The 25,001-nt window shown below is 34.6% G+C and overlaps 4 protein-coding genes across 7 annotated transcripts; 2 read left to right on the forward strand and 2 right to left on the reverse strand.

Annotated features, from left to right (window-relative positions):
* On the forward strand, window positions 1-4,769 carry LOC117912280 (7-methyl-GTP pyrophosphatase-like). The gene is made up of 9 exons (XM_034826809.1): window positions 1-108; window positions 442-513; window positions 599-673; window positions 1,123-1,206; window positions 2,254-2,323; window positions 2,404-2,495; window positions 3,191-3,232; window positions 3,338-3,418; window positions 4,059-4,769. Exons 1-9 carry the CDS (start codon window positions 82-84, stop codon window positions 4,128-4,130), a joined length of 615 nt encoding a protein of 204 aa, XP_034682700.1. The 5' UTR covers window positions 1-81; the 3' UTR covers window positions 4,131-4,769.
* Window positions 4,770-5,658: 889 nt separating this feature from the next.
* Window positions 5,659-6,753, forward strand: LOC117913669 (60S ribosomal protein L6, mitochondrial-like). 2 transcript variants are annotated; one of them, XM_034828711.1, is made up of 2 exons: window positions 5,659-5,775; window positions 6,212-6,753. In XM_034828711.1, exon 2 carries the CDS (start codon window positions 6,221-6,223, stop codon window positions 6,527-6,529), a length of 309 nt encoding a protein of 102 aa, XP_034684602.1. In that variant the 5' UTR covers window positions 5,659-5,775; window positions 6,212-6,220; the 3' UTR covers window positions 6,530-6,753. The 2 variants fall into 2 exon arrangements, with proteins under 2 accessions (XP_034684602.1, XP_034684601.1); XM_034828710.1 differs by having other exon boundaries at window positions 5,660-5,775; window positions 6,202-6,753.
* A 560-nt stretch (window positions 6,754-7,313) lies between these two features.
* On the reverse strand, window positions 7,314-11,140 carry LOC117913668 (ADP-ribosylation factor-like protein 2). Of its 3 annotated transcripts, none has more exons than XM_034828708.1 (6): window positions 11,019-11,140; window positions 10,633-10,705; window positions 10,440-10,550; window positions 9,985-10,147; window positions 8,770-8,850; window positions 7,314-7,568 (listed from the first exon to the last, which is right to left on the reverse strand). In XM_034828708.1, exons 2-6 carry the CDS (start codon window positions 10,695-10,697, stop codon window positions 7,431-7,433), a joined length of 558 nt encoding a protein of 185 aa, XP_034684599.1. In that variant the 5' UTR covers window positions 10,698-10,705; window positions 11,019-11,140; the 3' UTR covers window positions 7,314-7,430. The 3 variants fall into 3 exon arrangements, with proteins under 3 accessions (XP_034684599.1, XP_034684598.1, XP_034684600.1); XM_034828707.1 differs by having other exon boundaries at window positions 10,633-10,925; XM_034828709.1 differs by having other exon boundaries at window positions 11,005-11,140.
* A 603-nt stretch (window positions 11,141-11,743) lies between these two features.
* Window positions 11,744-23,957, reverse strand: LOC117913435 (nucleolar protein 6-like). The gene is made up of 26 exons (XM_034828411.1): window positions 23,781-23,957; window positions 23,133-23,294; window positions 21,837-22,002; window positions 21,578-21,694; window positions 21,306-21,442; window positions 21,060-21,219; window positions 18,989-19,056; window positions 18,521-18,628; window positions 18,243-18,358; window positions 16,915-17,089; window positions 16,724-16,834; window positions 16,562-16,640; window positions 16,324-16,467; window positions 16,069-16,182; window positions 15,118-15,239; window positions 14,952-15,034; window positions 14,754-14,878; window positions 14,537-14,657; window positions 14,307-14,444; window positions 13,641-13,737; window positions 13,401-13,526; window positions 12,912-13,004; window positions 12,711-12,816; window positions 12,461-12,603; window positions 12,297-12,383; window positions 11,744-12,189 (listed from the first exon to the last, which is right to left on the reverse strand). The coding sequence occupies exons 1-26, from the start codon at window positions 23,934-23,936 to the stop codon at window positions 12,061-12,063; spliced, it is 3,183 nt and encodes a 1,060-aa protein (XP_034684302.1). The 5' UTR covers window positions 23,937-23,957; the 3' UTR covers window positions 11,744-12,060.
* Window positions 23,958-25,001: the final 1,044 nt, after the last annotated feature.

Here is a 25,001-nt window from a genome sequence, read left to right on the forward strand (position 1 = left end):
GAATGGACCCACTATTTACACGCGCACGCAGCTTTATCGGACAGGTGTACCGGAGAAAGAGGAGCGCCGAAAGAAAGAGATATGGCTTCCAAGCGATCCTCATTCAAGGTCTGGTTCATACTCTGGGGCGCTTAGTGTTGTCTCGCCACTGCTCTACTCTGTTTGATTGCTTTCTGAAGTCATTTTCACCACTTTTTGATACAACTTTCTTTCTTTAATGATTTGTATGCGAAGTGTAGCTTTTCTTGTGACCTTTTTCCATACTTTTGGAAAGAAATGGTTTTAATATTTTGTGCTTGAAATGACACGAATGGAATAGATTCTTCCGAAATTGAAGTTTATCAGAAGTGTGAGACAAGATAAGTTGTTACATCGGAACAATTTTTCCTTTTTCCCTAATTGAATGAGGTTTCTGTTTTGGAATGTGATTTTTCATGACAGATAATATTGGGTTCGTCGTCAGTGGCTCGTCGGCGGATTCTAGCGGAAATGGGATATGAATTCACAATTGTGGTACGTTGTCTCTCAACATTTATCAGTCTCTTGGATGTGATATCACAGATTAGAGGATTATATTTTCTTTTATGTTCTGGTTTAGACCGCAGACATAGATGAGAAAGGTATCAGGAAGGAAACGCCGGAGGAGTTAGTCATGGCTCTTGCTGAGGCCAAGGTATGACTTTCTTTTAACAGCTAATTCATATTTGGTTTCTGTTGCTCTTGTCTTTCTAGAGTTTCGACGTGCCTGCTTGTTTTGATGGGTAGTGTAGCTTAGGACTTGCAATGTAATTTGTGTAATTGTCGGTAGTGAAATAAAAAATTATTGTGATGGAAAGCCTTGAGATAGAAGTTATCAATTTAGGTTTATAATTTGTCAGGTTCTATAGTGGTGTGTGATTATTGTCGTTACAGATGTCACAAATGTCACAAATTTCACTGACTCAGCAAGGTCTCCTTTAGTGGTGAAATGCTGTATTTACATATATCTTCTAAGCTGGACCCCCAGTGTATCCCCTTACCATTTCCCAGATTATTTTTTTTTTGACATTTTTTATTTTGGGTTCTGTAGAGTTATGTACAGGAGGTTTGATTTACTTTGTATGAATGGAAATTTCTTCTCAGGCAGATGCCATCTTATCAAAGCTTCAAATTAAGGATTATTTAGCGGAGGATTTGCCTCCAACACTGTTAATTACAGCAGACACAGTAAGCTTTAATTTCTTCCTGTTATTCCTCTGTTATGAGTTTGTGTTACTTCATTTTGATAAAATTTATGGCCATCTATCCACCAATGATTTATGGTTTTCAGTGAGAAGATACTAGCATTTATATGTCAACATTGGACTTAATGACATTTTGGTCACTTGTGTTACTATTACTGCAAGAACGATAAAAGAAATGTGTTTTATGTTATGTACTTGGAGCTTTTGTTTCCAAATCTTTGAAAGATGGAAGGAGAGCAAAATCTCCCCACTTCTTTGATGTGACTATCAAGCCTTACCAATGAAATTGTGCTTCTTATTTATGGTGACACTCCTAGAAAAAATATACCTAAATAGTTAATATATTGCCCATAAAGTCATAATTCTGGCCATACAACATTAATCCTGGTTTGTTGTTGTAGCCCCATGAAAGACACATCTTTGGATATATACTAACCTAGATATGCTTTGTCATGTGTACCTAAATTATTTGTAACTTACCCACCTAATATTCATGTTATCACTTGCAAGATGTTTCATTGGGTTGTCCCGTTCTCCACATGGCAACAATGGAGGAAGTCGAAACCTTCAACCACATAGGAGTGCTACCAGGCCAAGAATTTAGAGTTGTCAGATGACTCTACATTCTAATACCCATTTATTTGATGGTAAAATAATTAATGAAATATTTCAGGAATAATATATAGGTTGATGGATATCATTGTCCCATTGATTGTATCACGCTAGATGATCTTATCAGAGGAGTTCATTTAATGATTTCTTCCAATTCATGAGCATACACAGCAGTCAGGTAGAAGGTTTTTTTTTTTGTTGATGTACAAATCTGTCTGGCCCATGGCATTTGTTAGGTTGGCATTTCTGTTGTTTCCCTCATATACATATACATAGCATCCATGTGGCTTGATGTTAATTAAGCAGGTTACATGTGGAGATGGGAAAAGATTTATTCATGTAACCTTTATAACACTTTGGTCTTCACTGGGGGATTATTTATTTGCATATCTGACTGCTGCATCCAATTGATTTTGAGGTGGTGGTGTATAAAGGAACAATTAGAGAAAAGCCGTCCAGTGAGGAAGAAGCACGCGAATTTGTCAAAGGTTTGCTTAATGACTTCCCTGTTATCTCTTCCATTTACAAGAATTAGTTGGACTCAATGTCACATCCTCATGGATTTCAGGCTATTCTGGCAGTCATGGAGGAGTTGTAGGATCTGTACTTGTAACCAACCTTAAGACGGGAACCAGAAAAGGAGGATGGGAAAGAGCAGAGGTGCAATTTTCTCATACTTAAAAGCTAGTTTGTGCTCTGCTCTAAGAGTGACCATCAGTCAAATTCAAGCCCATGGGGCTTCAATTGCATAAAAAAAATGTATCATTTTAAATTGGAGAAGTTGAAAGTACATGTTATCTCTCTTTTTATTTTCCTCTTTGGAGCCAATATAGGTTTCCACATTCAAATTCATGTGTGTATGGTTAATAATACAGTATAATGCATGGTCGATAAGGTTTTCTCAATCAATTCAATCTCAATTGAATATACACATTTATCAATTAGGTTTTACTATAGGTATGAACCCTGTTAACCAATTTTCCATTTTCTCATCTCCTCTTTGGCAAAATGACACTGCTTAACATTTCACAGAAAAGGAAAGGAACTCTAGTAAGCCCCAGATTTGTTACTCAAATAAATGTTTATTCTTACAAGGGAATCCACTATTTAAGTGTGAAGTGGAAAGTCAGAATTTTGCTTCATTGACCTGTTCTGTCCTGTGTATCAAAGAACAGTTCTGAAATTTCAATGCTTTATAAGGGTGAGAAGTTGGGTCTTTCACTCTGAAAATTGCCTTATTAAGATATTATAATATTATGTCAAGTGGTAACTTATTGAAGGTTTGACTTCACAATGCTTTATCTGAGCAGATTGGTTAATGGTCAAATTTCCAAGACTAACACTTGTTGTTTCAGGTTTATTTTTATGACATTCCAGACGAAGTCATTGATAACATGGTAATAGTTTTGTTAAAGCATATTCTCTGTTATACTTTTCTGCTGAGCTCCTTTTACATGCTGATTATTCCCTGGGTCACGCTTATGATGGTGAATTGTGTTCAGATTGAGGAGGGGATCTCTTTAAATGTTGCTGGGGGTTTAATGCTCGAACATCCACTAACGTTGCCTTTTGTTGAATCTGTGGTAACCACCTCTCTCTCTCTCTCCCACACACACACACACACAAACACATGCATGCGCACACACATAGCGTTTGGTTCCAGGCTCTGAACCTAAGCTATTCAGCTCTCATGGTACTTGAGTCATTCCCAAAAATTAATGCATCAATATTTTAGTCCCAAGAATCATGTAGCTTAGCCTTTGTCGAAAAATTGCCTTAGGTATTGTTTCTTTTTTTTGCTTTTGTTGAAAACAACTTGCTTTTAGATTTTAGATTATTTGCTTCTTTACTTTTTATTAACCTATTACTTATTTTTTTAATTTTTTTGACCAAATAGAAAGGGTTAAAATATTTTACTTCTTCTTAATACTAAATGTAACATGTTGGTTTCTTTACTTTTTAATACTTAATAGAAATAAAATATTAAAAAAAACAAATAATTTAATATTTATCACTATTTAACACCATTTAATTTTAAATTCTATTTAGAATTAAGTTAAAAAAATAAACACCACCTTATTGATATGGTTTCTGACTGCTCCATTGAAGGTGTGGCTGAAGTCAATTTGGATAGATGAGTTGGTTATGTCATACAAACTTGCTAGACATTCTTGCTTCCTTCCATTTTTTTAACAGAATCAATTTTATGGTGTCCTCCTGCAGGTTGGGAGCACTGATTGTGTGATGGGACTTTCGAAAGCTTTAACAGAATCCCTCATCCAGGAAGCCCTCTAGCTGCTGTAATCGTTTCACCATCATTTTGATTGAACCAGATAACAACTGGACATGAGTCTATGAACTCAAAATTTTGAACCATCGCTTTGAAATTACCAGCAGAGTGGCCATTACATACACCTGCAAATTAATTCTGTCTAGCCCATGTTTCTTGTTTACATTGAATTAGATCACAACTGATTCAATCATCAGCTTCATAAAAAACAAACAGTTTTGATGATGTTCTTTGACGACTCCCACATCCAAGGAGCTCATAAGATTCAAAATATGCTAGTCGATTCATGGAGCACTGTGAATCTGGTGCACCATATTATGATGTTGTGATAATGCATGAGTTGCTTTCATAAGAAGTTATGCTTTGTTTTCTTATCTCGGTTGCAGCAGTAAAGACATCCTCACTTGGGCCAAGTGGGGTGAACTCTCAAATCGAATTTGGGACGTGCTTCCCTGGAAAGCAGTATCCATCCATATTTCGTTTAGAAAGAATCAGAACTACACAGCTTGAAGTAGGTATTGGCTGTAACTTTCTGCTTATTTATTTGCAAAGCAAAATTGAGGGAAACCCATTGATTGGGTATTTTTCACATCAGGTAATGCTTCCAAACTCTGGATTTGGATGATAAATCTGTTCAGAGTAAATATTGTTAACTCTATTGTTTGTATCACGTTGATGTGGTATAATGATTTATTTATATTGGTTTATAAATACTGATTTTCATTTCCAATTTTGAAAAAGGTCACAATGTTTCCATTTATCGTCCATCACGTCATTATTAGGTTTGAATTTCTCCTAACTCGACTACAAAAGGGTTTTGCACAAAATCAATAATCATTTTATTTTTATCATTAAATTAATACTTTTAATAAAATTAGGTTGAAAGAAACGTAAATTTTGAAAAATGATTTTTTCAGTTTTATTTTCGGTTTTTCTTTCTTAATTAAACCAACATGGTAAAACTTTTATACGATTTTTAAATTAAATATTTGATAATTTTTTTATATTAGATTTTATTACAGCAATTTATTGTTCTTAAATAATGGTCAAATTAACTCTTAAATGCATTCATTGTATTTTGAGTAAAAATATTTAAATATATATATTTGAACTTCAAATTCAAGTCAATTTCAATTAATTTTAAAAATCAAATTAAACTTTAAAACCTAAATTAATTTATATCTGATTATTTAAATGAAATTATTCCGACCCTTAAGTAAGTTCGTTCAATTTTTTCATCATCAAAAGATTGATTCCATTTTGATTCAAGCGTAACACTATCATGTTTGATTTTGATTCAAGTATAATTAACTAAATTTAAAAAAACTTAATCTTAAATATTTTTAAAATAATCATAAGACAATCAATAAAATAAATTAAAATAATAAAAAAATACTCGGAAAATGAGAAAAAATTATCATCGTCATAGAAAAATACTTAATTTTAAATACTTTTAAAGAAAAATTATATAATTATTAAAATAAATTAAAATAATAAATAAAAAAAAGACTTTCAGCCAAACAGTGGGAAAGTGGGTCAATTTGCAATTAGCGTCGTTTCGGGAGGAAATGGAAGTGTAGTGGTGACCGGTGAGTTGCTACAGCAGCGGTGAAGGACAAGTTGGGATCGGCTCTGGCGGCCACCATCCAGGTTCGTTCAACTCTTCTCATTCTTATTCCTCTTCTTCTTGTTTCCTGTACTGGCATCTTGCCCTTCTAATCTGAACAAATGATCAAATAAAAAGGTATCCCAAATCTAACCCTAACCCTATCCTTAACCCTAGCCCTACCCTCTTTCTTCTTCGTGTTTTTCTATCCCTAACCCTAGCTATGATAGAATCCCATGCTTTCAATGTAAAAGAAAATTTCTTAGGAAATAAAAAATAAAAAAATCTAGAAGTTGAACGCTGAGATTGTCCCATACCACTATCTGACAACATTTTCAATTCCTTTTTTTCTTCAGTTTAAAATTGATTATTCCTCTAAACTGATTCTTGGGACGAATGTATAATCATGATCTACTTCTTATAATATGTAGATATCTTTTTTATTATATTAATCTCTGTGAGTTGTTTAGGTAATAACAGTGAGTGAGAATGGAGGCCAAATTCTTTCGGTTTCTGAAGATAGTAGGCGTGGGGTTCAAAGCGAGAGCTGAATCGGAGGGTCGCCTCCTGTATCTGAAATTGGGGTACAGCCACGAGGTAGAACTGACTGTACCTCCGGCAGTGCGTGTGTTCTGCTTCAAACCAAACGTAGTGTGCTGCACTGGGATTGACAAGCAAAGGGTGCACCAGTTTGCTGCTGCTGTTCGCAGTTGTAAGCCTCCGGAAGTTTACAAAGGCAAAGGTATCATGTACATTGATGAAGTTATCAAGAAGAAACAGGGAAAGAAATCTAAATGATTGAGATACGTTCCACATTTTTCGATCTCAATTTCTAGTATGATGATGTTTTTTTTAGGAGTTTGGGAATCATCTGAAGAATTAGTTACTTTTTGAACATTTTCTGTTTTTCTCTAAATTAGCAGAGAGTCTCTGCATTCATCCAACGAGCTTTTTGGAGGAAAACCATTCCATTGGTTCTCTCCAGTTGGGAATAAAATCAGTTCCTGGAAATTTGTTAAAAATCCATGGAAGCTTAGAAGGAGAACATCAAGTTAGCATACGCAATTCTTAAACCCTTTGTTGTTGGTAGTGATCCATAGATGTTTGCCCTAGACGACTCAAGATATTCTCAAGAATGAATCTTCACTGTGGAAGTAATTACCTGCCAACAGACTCATTCACATGGAAGGAATCGTTCGCAGGTTTAATGGAGCAGAGACACTGTTTTTCAATTTTTTTGAGCCCAGAGTCTCCGATGAGCAGGATGGTTGGGGCCAAAGGGTTGCTGAGATCTAGGTTAGGCTTTTTAGATTTAAAGTTTGTTTGACAATGATTTTATAAAACGTTTCTATTTTTCATCCTTGAAAACAACTTAATAAAATTTTTAAGATGTTAAAAAATTAGAAATACTTTTTAGAATTAATGTCAATTGAGCTCTAAAAGATGTTGCTTCACCTCCTGTGAACTGATCATGAAACCTGCCGGAAGCATTATGGCGTGTGCATTTGTTTTCTATATTTTACATGTATTCTGCTACTTTGCCAACACAAATGGTGCGGCGCCGACATGGACACAAAGGAAATTCCCCAATAAGATGGCGGCTTATATATGAAATGCTCTCAAAATCCGTTTAGCTGTTGTAAATGGCATTTAGAAACTTGTCCCGTACAAATAGAAATGTCTTGGATGAAAACATTAGTTAGTCAAGCACATAGATTCGAGAGGCAATATCCTGGACCAACCAATCAAATCCCTCAAGAAGCCCTTCACCCGTGATTGCGCTGCAGCCCACAATTTTCCAATGCCTGGTTTTGTCCATAGCTTCTAAGTTGAGGACCTGCAGGAGTATAATGTAGACCTGATTAAAATTGCATGCTGGAGAATTCAGTCATTTTCATCTAAATATATGGCCTATAATTCACTAAAAGATCGAGCGCACCCAAGAAGAAAAATGGGAAAAGGTAACCAAACAAACTGAATAGTTATGCGATCTCAAAATCAACATTCTTGATTCAATCCACAGGTTTTCTCCATACGATACCATTCTTATATTTAATCACTTTTTCTAAAACCATCCAAAAAGTATTGGTATAAGTGTTGCCAAACAGAGAATCCTCAGGTAAAGCATATGAGTCCAAAAGATAAGATGACAAATACATGGTAAAGCAACAACTCCATTTCAGATACATAGATTATCGGTTCTGACCCAATTAGGCTTGCAATCATATTAATTGCTTTTTGGCAACCACATCGTTCCAGAGAAGTCCAATGGATTCGAACTTTCAATCATCTCGATTAGATTTGGATTACCCAATAAATATGCAGAGATCTGCTAGGTTTTTCACTGAAAATGATGGATGATGCCCACTCATGGTATCAAGGAAAAAATAACAAGTCATGGAGGTGGAAACCAAAGTATAAGTTGTAGGACTAATGTTGAAAATAGTTCCCATCAGTTTTATGTAAACTTGTAAATTTTTAACCGACACATAAAGGCAAATTTATGTCCTATTCCAGAGCATGGAGCATACATTCTTTTACAAACCAAGATTTCTAAAGCAAGCATGCTTGGTGGCATCCCAAAGGAATATCAAAATGGTTCTTTGATTCAAACTAATGCTTGACCAAGTATTTATCAGAGGATGCAACTTTAAATAAGGTTCAATGGCAAAAAGGAAATTCATATAGCTAAGCCTAAGTAGTTGGGCTTAAGGCTATGTTAGGTTGAGTTGAATGTTTGACCACTGAAATTATATGATGAAGTTATAAAAGACACTTGTACTTGTAGCTTAAGAACAAGTTCTAACTTCCATCTACTAAACAGAACATGTCATTGTAGAAAATTATGCAGCAAGTGCCAAACCTACAACTCAAAAACAAGAAAAAGAAGTTCAGCTTTCTAATTAATGAATAATGTTTGTCTTAATCACTCGAAAAATATTAAGGCCTACAAATATTTGAAAATTCACATACTAGGTAAGAAAGGCTACATTAAAGAATCTTGAAACTAAAAAGATAACATCACCATGCACCCTTACCTTAGCTATTTCTGCTGGTGTAAGAGCTCCATTTATATCTTGCTTATTTGCTAGTATCAGCAAGGATGCTCCTGACAGCCTCTGTCATAATAAGGCAAAACAAGGAGCTCTGTTATACATTTTCAGCCATAAGCAGGGCTATATTCTGAGTAAGAAAATTCTGCTGTAAAAACCTTTTCTCATACATTCCTACCTTTTATGAGACTCAGAATTATTTCAGTTCCATTTTTCTTTTTTTAATTTTAACAGTCAGGTGGTCATGGCATAGGCAAGAAAGAATCATAAACTAGACAAAAAGTAGAATAAATGATTAATGCAGGAGGGAGAAGGTAGTGGAGGTAGTAATGATGAAGAAACTTGGAAACCTAATTCTTTTGAATCCTGGCCCGGTTTTTCCCCACTAATCAATTAGGTTACGAGGGCTAGTGATCAATAAAAAAAACAACAACAAGCAACTACATCAACAAGCAGGATAAATTAATGCACAAGAGAAGCCCAAAAGAAAATATTGAAGGATGCTGAAATCATTTTCTAAATCACTGAATTATATAGAATTATAATAGAAAAGGTTATCATGAAAACATGCAGGAAATGCAGCGTGAAATGTATAAATTTCACTAACAAGTCAAAACATTTATTAATGAAATGAATGAGCCACAATCTTGAACCTTAGCTTCCAGGTTCTCTGCTCCATTACTATACTAGTATCCTCAAACAATACAGGATATCTTGTGGAAAGGCACTCTTTTTTTATTTTATTTTTTTCAAAAATAAATATGGTGCAAATCCCTCTAGGACAGAACTGAAATAGGTAATCAAATTATCATCACATATGGATAAGCATAAGATGATTGAATCACTTTTACAATCCCAGGAGTTAACCATCATTTAGTTTTACTCTAATTTATGGTGACAACCCATGCAAGCGGATGGACCTCTACCATCAAATGTTATGAAAATAAAGTTCCCTTTCTTAGGAGCATTCAAAACACACCCTAATAATTCTATTAAAAACACAAGAGGGAGGAATATGGAAAATAGTTATCTACAGCGTCTAACAGCTGCAAAAGAACAACTGCATGATAGAGGAAAAAGAAATCAATGTAAGAAACAATGAGGAAGACAAATAAGAACTTCCAATGAATGACAGCATAAAATAAATCAGAGTTGAATACAAGAATGGTTTAAGTAACAGAGAACTAAAATGGCGCATACCTCTTCCTTCAAAAGGTTGTCCAGTTCCATTTTGCAATCATCTAACCTTCTAAGATCTGAACTATCAACAACCCATACCAAACCATCAGTTTGTTCAAAGTAGTTTCTCCAGTAAGATCTTATAGTTCTTTGGCCCCCAACATCCCATATATTAAGAGTATACCTGTCAGATTCATACCAAAATGGAATTTCAGCGTCCCAACCCAATGCCCAATAACTAGGTATAAAACCTCAGGACCAATCTATAAGCATATCAGTTGTAACAAAAGGAGCAGTTGTAACATAAGGCACTATTCAACTTAATGATTTCAACCTGTGATTCAACATTCAAATATCTTTTCTTTTCATTTCTTAGTAATCAAACAGAACGAAAGTTACCCAACACATTTGTGGCAAAACCCAGATTGCAAAAAGTAATTTGTGGACTTGAGGAAAGAGAAGAAGAAAGCTTTTACTTGTGGTAGGTGATGGTTTTGATATTGAAGCCGAGGGTGGGACTGATAACACTAGTGTCCTCTCCATTGATTTTCAACACAATTGTAGTCTTCCCTGAATTATCAAGACCCCTGTCCAAAATACCCCATTAAAGCAGACAAAAACACAGATTATATGATATAGAAAGGGAATGCAGGGATTGCTTGAACATACACCATGAGTATACGCATTTCCTTCTCTTTTCTCTTGATTTTTCTAATGATGCTGAGAAGCCCCATTACTCCAACTGCCAGAGAGATGGAGATGTATCAATCTGAGCTGAGGACAGGGAAGCAAACAGACCCGATTTGCCCCTAATCTGATAATATTGATTAATTTTTCTGTTCAATTACAGTACTAAGCGTGATCCAGCAAATAGAACCCAATGTTTTCTTCTTCCCCATGTCACATAACTTCAATCTAAAGCTCAAGGCCAAATTGGGTTACTTCCAAATTGGGGTATGCCCCTGCAATAAGGGGTCGTACCACTATGGTTTAATTCGAAATTTCGAAGATGAAAAGGAGATTGTCCAAGAGAGAGATTACCGAGAGGAAACTACCTATTTCGTTGCCGAATATGCCCACGAGAGAGAGAGAGAGAAAGAGTAGAGATCTGCGTGGCTTTTGAAAGAAATTGAAATGAACACAGCTACGGCGTTTCACTCTCGCAGAACACCGGAGCCCTCCTCCAACGCCACATTCATGGGCTTTTAATTCTAATTAATTATAACTATTATTATTATTATTATTATTATTATTATTATTATTATTATTATTATTATTAAATTTAGATTCAGAATTTTTTATTTTATTTTATTTGGAAAGTTAAAAAAATTTATTTTCTAAAAAATTATAGTGCGGAGAATTATAACACTCGATGTTACATAAGCTCACCATATAAGTATCATATGATACTTATCTTTTCGTATTATTTGTAAGTCAAGACACCATTCAGTTCAATTATTTTTCTTTTTTTTTCTAACATTTTTTTTTATGTATTTTTTATTTTTATTTTTAGTCATATTTTTCCACTTTTATTTCTGTAATTTAAATTCTTTAAACCCTTTTGGTCATTTTATATGGATTAAATGTAAGAGAAAATATGAAGGTTGTGATTGGCTTATTTGTGGAAGTTCATTTTTAAGGAAGGATGATAATGTGGAACCACTTATTCCTTCCATATGCATTTTAAGCTTTGTTCCTTGTCTTCCTATGATCCTATCCCTACTCCAAGTCTCCAACAAAAATACACCACAAGAAATATAGCTCATACGAGACACATAAGTAGAAAAATTGATAGGCATTACCTGCCATTTTTTCAAAGTTATATCAAGATTCTGGTTTGCTATTTCAAAAATAAGCTTCTCCTCAAAAAAATTGATATATACACAAATCATACACAATGTTGGTTTTTGCTACTCTTAACTGGACTAGGAACAAAAATTGATAAAACAGCATGCCGCTCTAACATTAAGCTAAGCTCTTCAAAATCGTGGAGCCCCATTGTGGTTAAAATGGGTTACCAATGCTCACCAATGAGAATATAAATTATACGCAAACAAAACAGTGTTTAGCAGTTTCTTTTATCTTTTGGTGCAATGCTCAATTCCTGAGCCTTGGGGACTTGAGTAGATAAATACTCCTCACAAACCCTTTCCCGACCTCACCGACAGTTTTTAGCACATTGACTGGATCTTTTTCCTCCTCATTCTCTTCGCTTCGTTCCCGTTTCTGCAAAAAGTGAACCCACAAAGAGATGATGTTTATATCAATAGTATTAGAAACTTTAACCATATCTTTTCATTTATAGGCAACTGCTAAAACATATTCTTTTATACCTTTGAAGATGATCTCTCCCACATCATGCCAATAGCATCACCTCCAAGAGAATCGTACCACAACTTGAAAGCGTTTGGAAACTCTTCCTATAGATATTTGGGAAAATTTTAGCAAGGAGAAAAAGTGCCAAGAGTAGTAGTCCAGAGGATTTCTAAAAACTTGCCTCTAAATCCCCAATGAAGCACCTCAGTGGATCAAAGTCTACCAGTAGATTATCTTTCAAATCTGGGGAGTTTCCTTTCATGTGTTCAGGCAACAAAAATGGATGAAAAGCCTTGCTAGCATTGCCCTCAGCAACATGCTTCCCTGCCCAAGATATGCATATTATGAGACAAGAACCAAGATTATGCACTCTTGCAATGAAGAGAAAGTATAAAATGGCAATATGGGTTTCTACCAGCCTTCTATTGTACCTTGGTTCATCTCAGATGGGAAGAGAAGACGTTGGGGATAAGGCATTTTCTCCCTGTGGAGAAGAATTACAGCATCATAGTTGTTCAAGGGAGTCCGGAAAAGACACTGCAAATGCAAATTTGGGTTATAACAATCCAGAGGCATAAAAAAACAATTACAACACCTGAACCATGAATTAACATGTGAGCAATGTGTCTCACCTCCCATCTGTAAGAATCAATATGACCCCCCAAAATAAGTTTAGTCAATAGGTTTGCACTGCTTCGGGCATAGGCCACCAACCTTCTAAGCTCCTTTTAAATAAAAGATGTTCCATGTCAGAGAATAACAAAGAGCGGCACCCATACTAATGAAGCTTTTTCTAGGCATAATTATTTATATCACCAGCTGATATAAAAGAATGTCCTTTGTGGCCATGTTTTAATATTCATAGAGCTGCTCTGTCTCCAACCAGAATTATTCTGATTTTCTTTTTCTTTTTAACCAAAGAACATTGAATAAGGTTTTCTAATGGTGAAAAAACAGCCATAAAGAGGTTGACCAAAAAAAAACTCATTCACTTAGAAAGAGCCATAGCAATGCAGTAAATAAATCACTGTACTGATTAACTAGAAAGCGTGAAGAAACAAGGTACAGCTTAGCCACAGAAAAGATCATGCAGCCAACTTTGGGTTGAAGAAACTACTTACTGATGAGTTTGGTGAGAATCTGGTCCAAGCTTCAGATGCCTTATCATAAGCTGTTGCTAAGAACATTGCCGGGTTCACATTTTGGGCATTTTCTTCATAACCTTTTCTACTTGAAGTAAAATTCTCCTATCCAATTGACAAATCATTGATGCTCATAAATCAAGAACTGGTAGCATGAAAGAACCAACAAATACTGTATATGATTTCACAAAAACAATAACTTTACGCTGCAGCACTTACATTAATCTCTTTTTCATCACTTGGGCTCAAATCACTATTTATGTCAACCACCAAAGCAGAGAAGTTCCAGTCATACTCTGATAATAACCGTAAGAACCTGTCAACCAAATTAAGTTAAGTTGTTACCCCAAGGTGGACTGGGTGAAATAGTTCCTAAATATTACTTTCCATTCATAGATTACATGCACATGTATCAGGCAAAAACAAACTAATGAAGTAAACAGAAAAAACAAATAAGAAACTGAAATCATTAAAATTAGCTTCAGTTTTTTTTTGAAGTAATCATAATATAAATTTAATGTGCCTGAAATCTCCTAGAAGGGCTGGAAGAGAACGCTCACAATTCATTCCATCACCGTGATCTGTGTTACAGATGGATCACCTTTGGGACTTAAATTTTTATTCTCCCTCTCCTCTTTTCTTTTGGGTGGTACAAGAGAGTCCATTTGCCTAGCTCAAAGGCTAGACTCCTCCCCATTTTTTCTTGGAGTTTTAAGCCCAAGAACTTTCCTTTATAGGGAGACAGGAGATACCATTAGGCAACGAGGGTCAGTGAATAAACTTCTGATATTCACGATTTTCAACAAATCAAGAAAGCAATGGACTTTGAAATTCATGATTAGCATGTATAAAACAAGTAGAACAAGTTATTAAAGGGAATTCAACCTTAGAAATCCTGATATCCGAGAGCAAGGTACATAAAATGGTAGAGGCTTCAAAAAGAGATATGCAACCAATAGCTCAACTGCCTCCTCGACCAAGCAAGATGAAAAGAGATGTGAAGCAACCCATCGCTTTGCTAGCCTTCACAAAGAAAAAAAGATAAAACAAAAAAATCATGTCAGGCAAAGGATAAGAATGGACAAAATAATTTTGAAGGAACTTCAAATCCTCACCGAACAACTGGCCCATATATTGGGTAACAACCCTGTAGACCATTAATCATGCTAGAATGCTGGCCACGGGTAAAAAGTTCCTTGTCAACAGAAGAAATATGCTTCAGTTGATTACTCCCATCTACAAGAATAAAATAGGTTCAATGAGTTCAACATCACAACAATCTGAACAATCCACCAACACTTTGTAATCATGAATAAAAGGAAGTACACTTACTTTGCCTGTTCAACAAACTCAGGCCTCTTTCATGCAAAATTCTAAGACGAAATGCATATCCAGACATAAAAACATCCACATTTTCCTCAGTAGCAGTGCAGATCATACCCCAATTGTTCTGGAGACTGACATAAATGTATCATCAGATTCAAGAAAAATTAGTCATTTTTGTGAATCAGCAAAATCAAACTGACCTACCTTTCTCCAATTCTTAGAAGGAAAGCAGATTTAGTCTTCTCAATAGCTACATCATCCATTGGCCAGTTGCCTGAACCTTCCAACTAGATAATAGCCAAAAACAAGTCTTCAGAAACTCTCTAAATAGCATTAAAAACTGAACCATGACTAGTCGCATGAATCTTGCCTGAATCATAACTTCCAATGGTTGAATACAGGTTGAAGTGAGCTTATTTAATCTAGGAACAGCACTCTTTTCATTGGCTAGGGGATGAGGTTCAGGAGGGAAGACAGATGTAAACCTGAAAGCTGTGAATATTGATCAGCGCATAGCATCCATGATTTATGCAAATCAAACACTCTTTGTACATGTTAGAATATGAAAATCTTGCTTTAATAAAAAGAAAAAACATAGCTTCAGCAAAAAACCTATATTAAGAGAGCAATTACACAAGAGTACATATAATACATTTACATATATTATATTTGATTAGCTTCTTCCAATTCATGCATTATTAGAATAGAGGTTTAGATAAATTAGACAAACTTGTATCTTTGTCATGTAATAATATATGTTGTGTGTGTAAAGCTAGGAGATATAGGATTGAACCCTTTACCATTAAGCTAGACTCAGTCATCAATCGCAAAGAAAATTACAATATATTAATATTGAATGAATTGCCCTCAAAAAATACTTTCCGTGCTTCTTATTCTGTTTCAAGCTCAGACCATCGCTTTTCCCTATTTTCTGTGGATGCTCTTTGGCTCTTTTTTAATCTAAAAAAAATTCTAAAATTTCTTATCAACTATTAATGTTCTTTAAATTGTATATAAAAAAAATTCTTTAAACATCATACTGTGTTTCTTACTGAAATAGCTAAGTTCTTAAAATCAATTACACAATTAAATGAGAGATCAACAAGTAAATTATTAGAACTAATGAAAAGCAATGGTAATATAAGGATTAAAAAATTTAAGGTTTTATATTTATTATTTACTAAAAAAAATTCTTTTGTTTACTATTATCAAAGATTGCCTCCTGTAGAAGAACATAAGTAATGCAGCAAATCAGTAAAAAGAAAAAGAAAATAAAAGAGAAAAAGGGTATAACATGGTTATTTCAGATGAGAAAAGAAACCTGAATCTAAAGGCTGCACACTAGACACCTTCAAAGGAATGTCTTTGAGAAGATGTAATCGCTTTGACAACACTTCAAATGCCTCAAGCAAACTTCCAGAAAATGATATAGAATCTGAAAAATTATCACATCCTTTTCTCAATCACTGTACAGTTTGAAGAGAAGAAAGCCATAGCACAGACAAGAAAGCCATAGCACAGACAAGAAAAAAAGTCCAAAAACTATCAGCAGGCAGTCACCACCAACTAGTTTTACCTCCAACACCATGAACCAGAGAGAAATCAAGTTGATCTACAATATGCACGATATTTCTTTCTGACAAGGAAAGGTGCCGCAAAAGGAGATATTCGGTAATCCCTTTTATGATGGTATGCCTTTCCCATTGCTTGCTTTCCCATACTAGTAAGTGAGATAACATGGTTGTCATTCCAATCATCTTAAAACAATAACCTTGAATATTGGCAGCCAACAGAAACATTAGTATCTGCCTCACCTGTGCTTTCTGCAATCATCCCATCTTTAAATCTTCGAAGCTCTGCTTTCTCTCCCCAAAACTTCCGGAATTTAAGAGCCTAGTTCAGAATGCCAATTAACATTAATTCATACATCATTTGCCATGTTTGGAATTTCAAAATCAAGAACAGAAGTCAAATACCTCATCTTTATGCTCAGCATTTGGACCAACATCGACCACTCTAAAAGCTTTCTCTAAAGAGCTGACTGAAATCCCAATGAGCAATGGCTCTCGATCAAAGATTGATAAACCCTAGAATCATAACATGGTCAGAACAATTCAATAGAAATTACATAGAATCCATATAGAAATTTAGTCCACCAATTTCATACATTTTCCACACTGCATTCTGAAGTGGCATTTTTCCAGCTAACACGGATGAACTTTGCTCTATCGCTCAATCCTTGACGCAGAAGAAAATGAACTTTCTGCTCAAAGGATCTCCAACATTCCTCATCCAAGCAAAACCCCGATGCATAAACATCACTATATCCTTTCAAATTCAATCTAAAAGAGCAAGCACATAAGAGACAAAGGAAACAGTTACATATCTTTGCTGAAAATAATTACAGAGAAAGCTGATGGATGATTAATGGGAGATCAATGAAATGTGCATAAAAGTACGATCAACAATGGAAAAACAATGTTATGGGGAAAAAATTAACTCTTCAGTACCAACAAAGTAATCAAAAGGTTACTCCAGGTTCAATTTTTGACATAATACTGAAAAGGGACCCCCATTAACAGAGTTTTTCCAACCACCATAATGAACAAAAATACTCCAAAATGCTTCTCACTGACTTAGACATGGCTTGAAAACAGCTTGGAGGAAAAACATATGTACAATCAAGATGAATGGTTGGCACATATTTCAAATGACAATGAAGAAAAAATTGCAATGATGGTTATAGCTCTCCAATGGACAAGGAGTCTCTAAAAGATTCATGGACCATGTTACATTAATACAGCTACCATGCATAGAGTTGGCATGAATGCATATTGAGATGGCAAATTCTCAAAGACAAGAAAAATAAAACAGCACGACAATATACACAACATAAGTAAAACAGTATGCATACGTACAAACACACACACAGAGACACCCAATCATACTCCTTTTTCCCACCCTCCTGCTTCTCCCATTATCAAAACCCTTAAGAATCCTTCTTATGTTCTCTTTAAAATGATATTTTCCCTATATTTAATGATAAAGCTGAGTTCCATGTTTCTGCTTCATCCCTGACCAGAGTCAGCTTGCATGCAAAGCATGTATCAGAAACCAAAAAATTAATTGAAAGTTTGGACACATGCAAGGATGACCAATTATGATAGACACAAAACAAACAAGACTCAATAAAATTCTCCATGTATGAGAAATTCCAAAAGTTTCATTTGGTCTAAAGATAATAACATATTCTCCTTGGCTGCTACTGTAAAAATGAATATAAATGCACCAAATAAAGTAACATGAAAAAAAAAATAGAAAAAAAGATCATATTGAAAAAGGAGTCAAAATGGCCCTGTGGACAAAATTCTTTTATTTTGAGCTAATTAGAATCTCAAATAAAAAGCAGAAACAAAATAAAATCAGTTTGGCATTTCCTCTTCCAGTATAAAACATCATGAGACCTACACCAAGCATCAAATAAAAAAGTTGTACCTCATGCAGTAGTCATATTTAGCTGGATAGTCAATCTTAGTCATAAAAAGCTCCTCAAACCCACCATCTTTACATTTGCCTATGCAACTTAGGGTCAAAACAGCCTCGTCTTGGAGCTGAAATGTTTTTTGAGAGAGAGAAAGAAAAAAAAGAAAGAAAAAAAAAGATAGATACATATTTGTCAGACAACTACAGTTGCTTGAAAAAAGTGCACAGACACTAACAGAAGATCCATATATTCATCAAGGAGCCAAATTTAATATGGTTACAGGAGGTACCTCCAAAAAGCCACCTCCTGTGATCCGGAATGCCAAATTAAAATGAGCAAGTGACTCAGATATAACTACAGGAAATAATCTTAAATATTGCTTCCTTTCCAGCAACTCCTGAGATCATAACGAATATAAATGAGCTCTAACATGCAAACGAAAGAAAATCAATACTTTCAGGACACACAACAGTTCAACACCCAACAGTTAATGAAATAAAGGAACATGATTTCTTGCCTTTGGTAAGAAGGCATTTTGAAACTATCTCATCCAATTAGAAAAGATTAAATATTCACAAGTCTAGCAAGCAATATCATAGAGGATCATTTGGCTGAAAGAGAGGTTTGTATATATATCAACTGCACTATTTTAGCCTACACTGCATTGTAGTTTGACCTTACAGTGTGTTAGTCCAAAAATATTTAAATCCATTTAAAAACATAAATGAAATCCATGAAGGGTCAGGACATAGTGCACCTCCTTTGAAATATTCAGTAGGCTTTGAGACTTGAAATAAAGACCAGTATTCCATAGCTTAGATGTGGCTGCAAAAACAACAACAACGATAACCACCTTTATTATTTTGATTAGGATAAACATTATTCTTGATTAAAAAAAAATAATGTTTGCCATCAGCTCAATAAAGCTTACACTCCAATCAGCTAGCTCTCAGTTAGAATAGAGAAGAAAAAGAACTAATGGAAATTTCGTTGCTAATGTCAGACAGAAGAATGATCTTACTGTTTCCAAACAACATCTAAATAGTTCTCATATGTTTCTCTTCCAGATCAAAATTTTCTCATATTTTCACTTTAAAGAACTAGAAAATATGGTAGGCAGGTTAGTTTTCCTGATGTCATAAGAAATAAGATATTGGAAACCAAAAAAGCATTCTGCCTACTCTTCCATATGTAAGTTGTTAGGGCATAATATGGCAGCCCAAGTCCTATGAGCTTAAACTTTTCAGAAAGTTGGTTATTGAACATAGTAATCAGAGTTCTAGTTAACCACTGAACATGGAGATCTTGGGTTCAAATCCTCCCCCCATATATTAGTCTATCTAATTATTGTCATCATAAATTTATGATTCATCTGCGGCTATAACTATCTGTGCCTCCCACATGGTATGAGGCTACACATGAGCGGGAGTGTTACAACATGAACCAAAATCCAAGCAGCTTTAAACTTGTAGGAAAGCTGGCGCTTCAACATAGTTTCAGAACTTTTGTTAACTTCGGGTTTCAGGTTCAAGTTCTCCCCTTAGTTTTTTTGTCTGCAGTTATATCACTGTTTGTTCCTGTCACATGCGGGGTATGGGGCCACATCATGGGGCCAAATCCTAGCAGCTTCAACTTTAGGGAAATCAGTTACTCAACTTAGGTGAACTACCATACACTTGGATGATGGACTGGTTAACACTCTTTAAAGCATCTCTCAAAAAAGCAATCAACTGACTACCAAAATTCCAACCTTGGAACCCACACCAACGATCAAAAGTCTTACTCAAAACAAAAAGAAGCTTCAAGATTTTGAGAATCATTAAAATGATGATTAAATAATAGGATTTCTGTGCACACAGAAGTAAGAATGGGCAGACAAACCAAGTTTTCAGTTCTCATGCCTCAATGTGAAAAGAACATTCATGATTCCTTTTTCTTTTCTTCCTTTTTTATTTTTCTTGTCCTCTCTTTTTTTTGGGTCATGACCACAGTGTTTTCTTTTCTTCTCTTCTCTTTTCTTTTCTTTTCTATTCTTTTCTTTCTTTCCTTGTCTATGTCTCTCCCAGGTCACAACTACAAAGCATTCACAGGCCTACCTGCTAGGGTTTCACCTGAGACTTCAGGTTTCTAAGTCATAATCCCGGCCAACCAAAATTGATTCTGTTGATGCATTATATGGATATCAGCCCCGCATTTACATTTAACACACACCACTTTGCCCAAACAGAATCATACTCCAAGACAATAAACTATTTATGAATCTGATTACTGAATCTCAATTCTCACATAGGTATTAAATTATAAAATTTACAAAAACTTTTGTAGTTTCATGTCCAACTATTGAACAAATTACATTGTTCATAAGCCATACCTCTAAAAATACAAATTATTCACTTAAAACATCTTTCACAAAACTTAACCCTCCCTTCGTTGTAGAGAAAACATGAAAACAAGGAAAAAAAATAAAAGAGAGAAAAGGAAAGGAAATGTTTTGATCTTATGCTCTATGTTTTTTTTTGATAAGTAAACACACAGAAAAAAGATTGATCTTATGCTCTATATCGCTTTTGTTTTTTCTTAAATAATGGGAAAAAAAAAAAATCACCTCAACTAAACTAAGCTAAGCTAGTTGTATCCTGATCAGTTGGGAGGAAACTTCCATTCTCTTGGTTCCAGGCATGAAAGATTCAAAATTCAAGCTCTTAGTTTCATTTCTTTGCTTCTCTTAACTTTTCACAGCATACAAAAACAGCACGAGAAAAGAGGGGGAAATTTGACTCATCAGCAGTATTTATTGACTGCTATGCAAGAGGAAAAACTAAACATACCAATGAAATCTAAGGTCACACGAAATATCTGCATTGGCTTCATTGAATTGTTAATGAGATTCCTTCCAGAATCCGTTGCAAGGTATGACATTATGACAGAGATCAGAAATCCATTTAAGCAATCATAAGCATATATCGAACTTCTCTGCCGAGCCCATACCTGCATCAATAAAACCAATCTTCATTTTTCAAGTCCAAAATCATGCCACAGAATCAACTTAAAATGGCCAATTTATAATACCATACCTTAAGCAAAATTAAAGCCTCCCCCAACTCCTTCCAACCAAGAAAAGTTTGCTTCACAAATTCCGCATTGTCCTCTAGAAACATGTCTTCCAAAATACTACTATTGTATTTTGGTGTAGCCTGAGGAGTACTCTCATCTTAAAAATTCCACAAAAGAGAACAAATTTCTTTCAGTGCAACCAAAATTAGAAATAAAAAATAAACAAAAATGAAAAATATAACCACAAAACTTTAAAATTAGAACTATGCTTGAATTGAAGACAACATACAACCTTGCTTCAAAGAACGAACATTGTTCCGCTTCAAGTTTAACTTCAAAATACTAAACAGGGATGTTGCTGTAGGTATTATTCTCACAGAAAGGCCAGGAACTTCAGCAAGCTCCATAGCTACAATTCCCCACAAGAAAAATTCAGTCAAGGAAGCAGATTTAAAATTAGTGGGAGATGCAAAACAAAATGAGACCATTTACACAATTCTTCACTGTAAAAAGAGCAGAACTTTGGATAAAAATCTGGCATAGTAGTAGACCTGGATAGACAACCAATAGTGGTTTTCGAGCCTCATTTTGTAGGCTGGACCATTCAACCTTTCGAATGAAGGAAGAAGAGTTCAAATACTTCTTAATTATGCAGAGATAGAGGAACCTTTTTGCATGGTAACGGTGATTCAAATAGTCCTTCTCATGGAAACACTCCTGTCATGAGGGAGAAAATGTTGAGATATACAACTTAATTATACTGAATGAAGATGATACCATTGAGCAGTTTATGCATTTATGCACCAAATAACTTTCTGCTAACCATAAGTTTGTAACTATCATCTCAAAATTTATATATCAAGTTATGTGATCATTTTGTAATGACCTAACTTTTTGTAATGTGACCATAAGTAGATTTCATCTTCTCCAAATTCTATTTTTAGAAAATATCAATCCAGTACTGGCCTAATATTCTTCTGAATAAACTGTTATGATCATTGATAGACAATTAGATCAACTACCAATTCGAGCACATGGCCCATTAGCTCTAAGGAATTGCCCGTACTAACCATCTTTTTCATCTGAAAAATCTTCCTGAATCCCCAAAAATTCATTTCAATGATTATTGATCATTTTTCCATCAAAATCTAAAAGCTGGCTTCAACAATTCAATGCATGCAATGCATGATATCATCATGGATTACAAGAAAGTTTGGTAAAAGCATGGGAACCCATTAGTTCCCTATTTGCAACCCTCACAACCAATTCATCACTCCCATATTGACATTCATTATCAAATTCACAAACTACACATGGAACAGTATGTAATAAGGTAATTGGGTGCAAATTGCCCATCAAAAAAATATTTTTTAAACTCCCATCAAAAATAAGATGATGGGATGCAAACAAGGCATTTGAAAATCTTAAAAGTCAAGGCAAAAAAGGTTTTCTTGTTGAGTTATCCATGATGGCCATGACCTAGATCTCAAACCTCATTTTCAATGCTCTTGGAACAAAACCACAAAATGCAACAAACAAAAAAATAACAAAGAAAAAATGGCACTCATCCTTTTATCATTGTTTTTTCTATTAAAATTCATAATCTAAATACTTTATTCACTGCACTTTTCCAGATTGATCTGACTTACTTAAATTGCATATTACATAGCATATATGAAAATGTACCTGCTTTGCAGTCATTCTATTCATGATCCTAGTGCCACAGGTTTTGTACCATTACCACATCAATCTAATCAATTTAGTAATAAATACAACTGTGAGGTCAGGGTAGCATCAATTTGTGCAGAGAGAGAGAGAGAGAGAGAGAGAGAGAGTCCACTGCATACCTTTGGCAACCTAACAAAAAGATCAATACATACATCAGGCTTTGCCACACAGCGTATTGAATAACTACCACCAATTTCAACCAATTTTGGCTTCTTGAAGTTGAATTCAACTTTATCAGCGCCAATGTCTCTGACAAATTGTGGAGCAAAATCTGCTGTAACCTGCTCATATGTCAACAACACAATAAGCGTCCAAGACAATAGCATTGAAGAAAAAAAAAAGGGGCACCAACAAACCAAACAATCAAACATAACAACACCCAGTTTGGTTGCTGAGTCAAGAAAACTGTAATTTTTGAAGTCGTCTTGATTTCCAAAAAAATAAAAATTCAACTGAACTAATCATATTAAGCTCGAGATACGTGGAGGTTAGTGGATTCTCAGGTCACAAAGGAAATTCAAGTTTATTTTTCTTTCCCCGCATTTGTAACCAAGTAGTACACAGCATAACAAAACTTCCAGTTTCAGGATTTTTCATTATTTTGAAGCAGAAAAGGTTAAACCACTGTTCAAGAAACATTCAATGACTAGTCAGAATTTTCAGAAAGCAAAACAATGGAAAACTCACTATCAAAGTTCCACCATTTTTTCAGAAACGAAACAGAGGGTTAGGGTTTTTGAAGAAGAAAAGGCTTAAAAGAAATAAACCTTCAAGTCTTCAGGGATTGTATCGATGGCTTGTTTAATGGCTGAAACGGTGTCGTCGACGAGCTTTGTTGTTGCAGAAGAGTAGTCGAGCTGTACCTCCTTCAACAGCTCTCGCACCTTCAAATCCATCGGTTCCATAATCGTATCAGAATCCATTCTTCTCTGCTACTTTCCAAGTCTCGAAACAACTGTTTTAGCGGCTCAAACCCTCTGACGAAGCGGAGACTGTCCTAGGGCTTTCTCAAAAGGCCATGAATGGAGATGGGCCACCCTCATTTTTGTGACAGCTATTCTCAGGCCCATTAAACGGCATTGTAGTGGGTCGGTATACTCCATCTATCTTAATTAGCGGCCATATATATATATATGATGGGCTGCATGAGCCCATCTGAGGCTAGTGCCTAAGTGGGCCATCTTATGATATGGGGTACAGCTGGGCAAATCATTGTTAAACAAACCTAAATTTGATGTAGATAGAGGTGGTGGGGATTCTGGGAAGGCAAAATGATTAATCCTCTAAAATATGTCTCATTTGATTCATTGATTTATTGGCATATAGAATCAACTTTTTATAAATATGTGTATACTATATAAGACTGTTTAAAGAAGAAATGTTGAGAGAATAGTTAGAAGATGTAGCATTTTCCTGTTAAAAATATAATAAAAATTCAAATAAAATAAAAATTATTAAACATGTATATATATATATATATATACAAAATAAAAAATACACAAAATAAATTTTTAAAACTTAAAAAAAAACTATTAAATTTGAATTTTTATTTTTTTATTTTTAATTGAATCTTATTCTTTATACATTTTGTTTGTTATTGAAAGAGAGAGATCAAATGAAAAAACAAACATACAAATTAAGGAGAGGTGATTCAAATCATAACTTATAAGAATTTTATAAAAAAAATACTCATATTTTTTAAAATATTTCACAAATTTTGTTAAACAATTATATTTAAAAAAAACATTTTTTAAACTAAAAACACTTTATATCATCATCGTACTCTTTATTCACTCGTGTCATGTTGTTAAACTACAATTCTTTATTATCATTTAAGGTAACATGCACAGACAAAAACATTAAACCACAAGAATTTTGTCACACCAATAAATTAATAATCGCAGGAGATTATTTAGGAAAAAAGAAGGAGTAATTCATCTAAAAATTAAGTCGCACGTTTTATGATATTTGATATTAATACGTATTTC

This window comes from Vitis riparia, chromosome 4 (assembly GCF_004353265.1).
Source record: "Vitis riparia cultivar Riparia Gloire de Montpellier isolate 1030 chromosome 4, EGFV_Vit.rip_1.0, whole genome shotgun sequence".
Classification (NCBI taxonomy): domain Eukaryota; kingdom Viridiplantae; phylum Streptophyta; class Magnoliopsida; order Vitales; family Vitaceae; genus Vitis; species Vitis riparia.

Bases quoted from the DNA above. Each gene is read 5' to 3' on its own strand.
- LOC117913669 (XM_034828711.1), top strand. From the start codon at position 6,221: ATGGAGGCCAAATTCTTTCGGTTTCTGAAGATAGTAGGCGTGGGGTTC.
- LOC117913668 (XM_034828708.1), bottom strand. From the start codon at position 10,697: ATGGGGCTTCTCAGCATCATTAGAAAAATCAAGAGAAAAGAGAAGGAA. The intron at 10,551-10,632 runs GTATGTTCAAGC...TATTTTGGACAG, and splicing joins GAAATGCGTATACTCATGGT to GGGTCTTGATAATTCAGGGA. The intron at 8,851-9,984 runs GTATGCGCCATT...TTATTATGACAG, and splicing joins ACAACCTTTTGAAGGAAGAG to AGGCTGTCAGGAGCATCCTT.
- LOC117913435 (XM_034828411.1), bottom strand. From the start codon at position 23,936: ATGGATTCTGATACGATTATGGAACCGATGGATTTGAAGGTGCGAGAG. The intron at 18,359-18,520 runs GTACCTCCTGTA...AAAACATTTCAG, and splicing joins CAGGAGGTGGCTTTTTGGAG to CTCCAAGACGAGGCTGTTTT. The intron at 16,468-16,561 runs GTGAGGCAGATA...CTCACTTACTAG, and splicing joins GATGATTGCAGAAAGCACAG to TATGGGAAAGCAAGCAATGG.
- LOC117912280 (XM_034826809.1), top strand. From the start codon at position 82: ATGGCTTCCAAGCGATCCTCATTCAAG. The intron at 514-598 runs GTACGTTGTCTC...GTTCTGGTTTAG, and splicing joins GATATGAATTCACAATTGTG to ACCGCAGACATAGATGAGAA. The intron at 1,207-2,253 runs GTAAGCTTTAAT...ATTGATTTTGAG, and splicing joins TGTTAATTACAGCAGACACA to GTGGTGGTGTATAAAGGAAC.